The sequence below is a fragment of the Sinocyclocheilus grahami genome, unplaced genomic scaffold (assembly GCF_001515645.1).
Source record: "Sinocyclocheilus grahami isolate Dianchi unplaced genomic scaffold, SAMN03320097.WGS_v1.1 scaffold1092.1, whole genome shotgun sequence".
NCBI classification, from domain to species: Eukaryota; Metazoa; Chordata; class Actinopteri; order Cypriniformes; family Cyprinidae; genus Sinocyclocheilus; species Sinocyclocheilus grahami.
The window spans coordinates 327586-334838 of NW_015506271.1; the positions used below are offsets into that span (position 1 = coordinate 327586).

Genomic DNA, 7253 nt, shown 5'->3' on the forward strand with positions numbered 1-7253 from the left:
AGTCTCCAGAATTACAACGTGTCAGATTCTCAGAGACTTTGCTTGGGTAAAAAATCCTAAAAAATGACCCTCACTTAATTAGAATAACATGCTGAAGTGTTGTGAAATACATGAAGACTATATTTATAGGCTTTATGGACAGATAAGTTGAGAGTGACTCTTGAAGGACCAGCACCACATCCTCTTGTACCACTGTTAGAAGAATTGATCTTCCAGAATCTGGCAGGAAGTTTTAGGAGCTCATTTTTGTCAGTCTCTGCAAGACAGACTTTTCAGAATAGGAGATGGACTAAAAATGAACTCCCAAAACTTACTGCAACATGGAGCTAAGGAGAAAATGTAGAACTTGGAAAAAATGGAAAAACGGCTTATTGAAAGCGTTTACAGTTTAAAAGCAAATAGAAAGTCCTATTTTTTTTTTCTTAATATTTTTTTTGCAGATTTGCACATGTACAAGGTTTAAAAAATACTGACTTTTTGAGCTGCTGCATGTTTAAGCAGCTGCATTCCTCTAGGTCAGGGTTCCTCAAATCTTGCCCTGGAGGTCCAATGCGCTGCAGAGTTTAGCTCCAACCCTGATCAAACTCCGCTACCTGTGAATGATCCTGAAGACATTTATTAGCATGCTCAGGTGTGTTTGATTAGGGTTAGAGCTAAACTCTGCAGGAAAGTGGATCTCGTGGGCCAGGTTTGAGGATCCCTGCTCTAGGTCAAAGATGAAAAAATGGGATTTACAATAAAGTAATTTACAAAATTATTTTGACTTGAGTTTATTTATTAATGAGTAACATATCTTTTGAGTGAATGTGCAAATTTGTAATGTTATCAGCTTTTACCATGTTATTACAACATTTAACCACTTTTTATTAATTTAAAAATTGAGAAATTCTTTCAAATTTAAATCTTGTACAAAAACTACAGCAAAAATCAATTTGATGCATATTTTATAAATTTTTGAAATTTAATTTGAATATTACCAGTACTGACTTCAATGGATTTCATTAAATCCCTTTGAACACAACTGCTCAAAACGGTCTAAATTTATGAAACCTACACATTCAAAACATTTTTACTCTGAAATGTTTAATGTAAATGTTAAGTGTAAGTGAAATGTTAAGTACTGTAAGGTCTTTCATGACACTACATATGCTGGGGTGTGAATTTGATAGGTGATTGATATAAAATAAATGGTGCTTGAAAAAGTCTTTGAATCTGGTGTTCATGAAAGAGTGGGAACCCTGCCTTTAATATTCCGTGAAAAATGTAGGGATTTTTTTTCAGATATCAATAACTAAAATTGGAAAATGTCACAAAGTAATTAACAATAAAATAAATATGAATGAAAAATGTAAAATAATGCCGCATTGTATTGTTTCAGCACTTGTAATTAAGATAAATTAAAATGCATAAAAACACATGGCACTACTGACACTGATGCTATATTATTATTATTTTTATATATGATATATATAATCTACAAGAAATACAGAAAGACTAGAAATTGTCTTTTGAAGCAAGGGATTGGATGATCAGAAGCAAGATGAGCTATTAACATTTGTCACATTAACTTGGTGGACATTAACATTATGAAATTTTGATTAACAAGATCTACTTCACAGCATGTCTTCTTTGGAGTGCATGTTTGTTTGGATCGCCTTCAACTCTAAATATGATCTGTACAATTCAAAAGTCGTCTCTTTTTATACAAAATGACAAAGTAAAGGCTTGTTCACACCGGGACGAATATCGCGTGTGATTATCGCTGACGTTTAACATGACTAAACAAAGGACGCCAATGTGAGTGTGCACACCGACGCGCAATACGCGAGGTGTAAAAGCGTCATTTTATTAAAAAACACCTCTGGCTTGTTTTTTTGGTTTTACACGCCCGTGTTAAAAACTGGCCGACCAATGAGATTGGCGCTTTTGTTCACGTGCCTGGAGTTGCTGAATTTTCGGTAAAACAAGAAGATGCATCGAGGCAAGATGAATGTAGAGCAGCTGGTCTCATTGGTGTCTGAACGCAAAGGGCTTTATGACAAACGCAACAGCGACTACAAAAATCTCGATAAGAGGGAGTTGTTATGGAGAGGAATTGCAGATCGATGTGTACCGGGGTATTTTTGTTTTTCATTAAGCGCCATCTAATGTCAGGGAGTGAATTTGCACTTTGCATCGCCAGCAAAAATCGCTTGGGTATGAACACAAAAGACGCGTCGAAAAACGCCGGCGATAAGCACGCGCGATAATCGTCCCACTGTGTATGAGTCTTAAGGCAAAAATTATGTGCCTATCCTTGACTTTGTAACTTGTAAATCTTAACATTGAAACTGATGTTATCCTCTTATATTGTCGGCAAACATGCAGTACTCCAAGGCCAAAGTTTGTGAAAGACTTGGAAGTGTAGATAAGTAAAACCATTCATAGTAATCAAATAATTCTGGTGTAATTGAAGAAAAAAGTCCACAAAGCAACTGTCTGTGCCATTTAATCAGCAAATATTATATATTGGGCAGCCTCTACTGTCAAATAATTATGACCAGTGTGAAAGCAAACACACTGGCAATGGAATCAATAAACAGGCAATCTAATTTTACTTCCATAAATGGGGCACATTACCAAATTATAAAGGATGTTTAGCAAGAATAAAATGTTTTAAAATAATAAATAGTGTAAAACTGTGTCCGTCTTCACAGGAGGGCACTTGGAGGTGCGGCGAGAAGATGCACGTGCTCAGCTGATGAAAGAGGACCCTGAGCTGGCCAAGTGCTTCATAAAGACTCTGTTTGGGGTTCTGTATGAGGTGTACAGCTCCTCAGCTGGGCCTGCCGTCAGACACAAGTGCCTTAGAGCCATCCTCCGGATCATCTACTTCGCAGATGCAGAGCTGCTTAAAGACGTACTACGCAACCATGCTGTGTCTAGGTCAGTCTGTGAGTGCAGAGCTCTGTGTGAAAGCAGGAAGATGTTAATTATCATCATCACCACTGTCCTGGTGTTCGTTTGTGCACCTATTTCCATTTCAGTTTTACATTTAAGTGAAGATACATGGCTTATGCAAAGCTTGTTAGAGTATTTGTTTGGTTTTACTAATCCTGAACTTTTGTCTGTAGCCACATAGCTTCCATGCTGTCCAGTCAGGACCTGAAGATTGTAGTGGGCTCTCTGCAGATGGCTGAGATCCTCATGCAGAAGCTTCCAGATGTGTTCAGTGTTTATTTCAGGCGAGAAGGTACTGGATCTGGTTTTTATATTAGCTTCACACCAAACCTCTGCAGAAGTTACTTCAAAGAATCAAAGATTACTGAAAAACAAAAAGTTGTCTCCAACATTACTCATCCCCTGCAAAAACATATATTTCATTACAATAATGCATTACACCCAACACTGCTGTTTTATCGCTCTTGTTCTGTTTAGGTGTTATGCACCAGGTAAAGAACCTCGCTGAATCCGAGGTGTTCCTCACCAGCCCTCCGAAAGCATGCACCAGCGGCACAGCTAGTCTTTGCACCACCACCATCACCACAGCAACCACTACAGCAGCTTCTAACATCACACCCGACTTAGGCTCGCCCAGTTTCCAGCACAGCATGGACGACTCGCTGGACCTCAGTCCGCAGGGGTATAGAGCCACTCTCACACGCACCGTTACTGATCTAGAGTTTGCAGACTTGGTAGCTAATGTCTTGCCATTTAAAGTTTGAACCCTCTGTTCTCTAGTAGGTTGAGTGATGTTCTGAAAAGAAAGCGCCTTCCTAAAAGAGGACCAAGGCGTCCCAAGTACTCCCCACCCAGAGACGATGACAAAGTGGATAATCAGGGTACGTAGTCCTTGTGTTGAGAATTACAGTGGTGCCAAAAGTACTTGATGTCTTATCTAATACAAAGACATTCATACAGTTTTCAGTGCTTTGTAGGTTCTAGGGCTGTGTATCACCAGCAAAGTCACGATACGATACGTCTCACGATACAGAGGCCACGATACGATACATATCACGATACATGACTGCACTGAATTTCACCTCAGCAGAATTTAGAAAAACAGCTGTTTATTAAACACTGCTTACTATAGGGCCATTTCTAACTATTGGCAGAGCAGGCAGTTGATCTCTGCATTATGAAGGGCCTCCATAACTGTACCACAGTACAATTATAGGTAATTGCGTATGTTTCATGTTTACATTGTGCACTCCCCACCAGGTACAATATTCTGATTGTTTGCATCTTGTTTTTAAGCCCATAAATATTAATCTACTTGTTCTAATAAATGTATATTGTAATGTACTCATTCTAATATATTTAAAAAAATTATTTACATTGCTGGTAGGTTATCATTGCACAAATTAACACGCTCTACAATAAAAAATTAGAAGAGTTCTAATCTAACGCACACACTCTCAAGGCTGATTTAAGGCTGATTTATACTCGACGCGTTCGCTTTGAGTGCGCGCGACGTCGTTTCGCGTGGCGGTGTGCACAACATTTTTTGTAACTTTCCACGCAGCTCCGCTTCCGAAGATGCACAAGTTCAAAGCGACTCTAGCCGAACATGCACGTATGTGCCAGCATTTGTGTGAAACAGAAGCAGTTTAGTGCAGTCACACACACAGATCACTCAGGAACAAACTTTTTAGCGCTGCCCCGCAGTTTTATCAACTAAATAGCTTAATCGCTCAAGAGCTACATTATCTTTCTCGACAAGGAGCTGGTAGCATCATTGTTTCTAAAGCAATTAAAGCCACAGCTTTACTGTTAATTGAGAAACGCGGCAAAACGGTGGTAATTCATACATACACAGCCTCTCTCTCTCTCTCTCTCTCTGTGTCGTAAATGAACAGTTGATAAATCACACTTTTCTAAGAATAAAATACTGAAGTGGAGATCGCTAAACTGCAAGCTAACCAGTGTTTTCAGAAAGAAAGCACGTTTATCCACAGTGGAGAGAGAGCGCGTATACAGGGTTGCCAGGTTGACAAAGATAAGTAGCACATTTAGCAGATATTTCCATATTGCGCAAGTGTGAAGCTCTGTTTTGGGGATTACGTTTCTTTATATCAGACAACCCAGCTGTGTTCCTCTGCGGCCAGATTAAACCTTGTTGTAGCCTATATATGCTCTTTTCATTCTTTTTTAGAAACCTTGCACTTTTCTACTCAATTTTAAACGTTGTAAAATTTTAAACAAATTAAGCGCAGTCCACTGCTGCACACGTGCCACAATATCGATACAGGGCCAGCTGTATCGATACTCGTATCGTCAAATCTCTGTGACGATACGGCGTCGTATCGATATTTTGAACACAGCACTAGTAGGTTCAGCTGCTTTTTTGGTGTCCTGTTTTATTTGACCATTGCGTATGCTTTATTACACTTGTGACTGTTGTAAATGCTTTATTACCTTACTCTGCGTATCTCCTCCACAGCTAAGAGTCCTACAACCACACAGTCCCCCAAGTCCTCTTTCCTGGCCAGTTTGAATCCCAAGACCTGGGGTAAGCTGGGGACTCAGACAAACAGCTCCAACTCAGAGCCCTCGCGCACTGCAGGGGTCAGTGGTCTGGCACGAGTGCCGCCCAAGGACTCTGTTTCAAACAACAGGTAAAGCTACGTCTTTATTTGTGTTCTGATTTTTTTATAATGTAATTAGGTTGTCACTGTCATTCTTCAGACTCTTGGTTATAGTTTAGAGGTTGCAAAATACAAGTTCTTTTGATATCCATAGTTCATTTTTTGGACGTTTTAGGGATAAGATAAAGGCTTGGATAAAAGAACAAGCCTGCAAGTTTGTGGAGCGTTACTTTAATTCTGAGAGCTTGGATGGAAGCAACCCTGCACTGAACGTCCTGCAAAGACTCTGTACTGCCACAGAACAACTGAACCTGCAGGTAACCCCAGACACAAAGTTGGCATTTGTAGCCATTATAAAGCAAGTTATTATGCTGATTCGATCATGCTGCCTAATTTAAATGTTTTATCACAGAAGCAATAAGCATGTTATGAAGCACTTTATGATGCTGTTTATCACTTTTTAATGTGTATGGTTTAGAAAGAAAACCATATTTGTGTTTTTGTTGTCCGGTGGAATGTATTCTTTCTCTCAAACTGTGTTTTTATGCATGTTTCAGGTTGACAGTGGTGTAGAGTGTCTAGAGGAAATGAGCAGTATTGTATCTGAATCAGACGTGTCCTCCTTTGAGATCCAGCACAGTGGGCTTGTGAAGCAGCTGTTGTTGTATCTGACATCAAACAGTGAACGGGACACTATCAGTAGAGACGAGAGAATCAAGAGGTTCCTGCATGTGTTCTTCGGCTGCCCGGTTAGTGACACTTGAATGAACACATACAGCTTCCTGTCCCTCACAATGCTGATTTTCCTGCTTTTTCTCCAAATACTATCAATTACTTTTAGCTGAGCTATTGGCACAGCCTACCCCAAAGCATCTCTGACACTGAAATTTATAGGAACATGTATGTATGTTATATAGAGACAGCAAGGCAACTCACTTGGTTTTGTAACAGTGTTACACTTTTTCCTTAGCACTGAATGTATTTGACACGTTAATTGGGCTGTTTGTTTGTAGTAGTTACTGGTGTGATCAGTGTGACTCATTGTTTGCTATATGTGATTCAGATACCAGGACAGGAACCTCTGGGACGTTTGGACCCAACGGAGAATGGCCCACTGCTGGCATTGGTGCACAAGATGAACAACTGCCTTAGTCAGATGGAACAGTTTCCTGTTAAAGTGCATGATTTTCCCAGTGGGAACGGCAACGGAAGCAGGTAATTCCCTCTGTACTCTCTTCTTTAATGTTCTTGTTGTAAATACATCCATTTATCTTTCCTTTCATTTTCTACTTTCTACTTTTTTTTATTATAATGGATTCAAACCAAAAGCTAAGATTATATGTAACCCTGGACCACAAAACCAGTTTAAAAGGGTCAGTGTTTTGAAATTGAGATTTATACATCATCTGAAAGCTGAATAAATAAGCTTTCCATTGATGTATGGTTTATGATAGGACAATATTTGGCTGAGATACAACTACAGCAGTCAACATTTGAAGTCGATCAAAAAAGTTCATCAAAGTTGTCCTAAGACAAGAATGCATTTTGGTTTTAGGACAACTTTGATGATGAAAGGTTTTGATCCACTTCAAATGTTGACTTCTGTATTTGAAAATCTGGAATCTGAGGGTGCAAAAAAAAAAAAAAAAAAAAAAATTGAAAAATTTTTCTTTAAATTTTTCAAAA

The 7253-nt window shown here is 39.0% G+C and overlaps 1 protein-coding gene across 1 annotated transcript in view; it reads left to right on the forward strand.

Moving 5' to 3' along the window:
• LOC107566684 (E3 ubiquitin-protein ligase TRIP12) overlaps positions 1-7253 on the forward strand; it is a 65877-nt gene that overhangs the window by 50252 nt on the left and 8372 nt on the right. The window contains exons 19-26 of the mRNA XM_016252196.1: positions 2697-2925; positions 3114-3232; positions 3418-3622; positions 3721-3821; positions 5423-5597; positions 5743-5884; positions 6125-6316; positions 6631-6782. Coding sequence (XP_016107682.1) covers positions 2697-2925; positions 3114-3232; positions 3418-3622; positions 3721-3821; positions 5423-5597; positions 5743-5884; positions 6125-6316; positions 6631-6782 — 1315 coding nt within the window. The remainder of the gene's footprint in view (positions 1-2696; positions 2926-3113; positions 3233-3417; positions 3623-3720; positions 3822-5422; positions 5598-5742; positions 5885-6124; positions 6317-6630; positions 6783-7253) is intronic.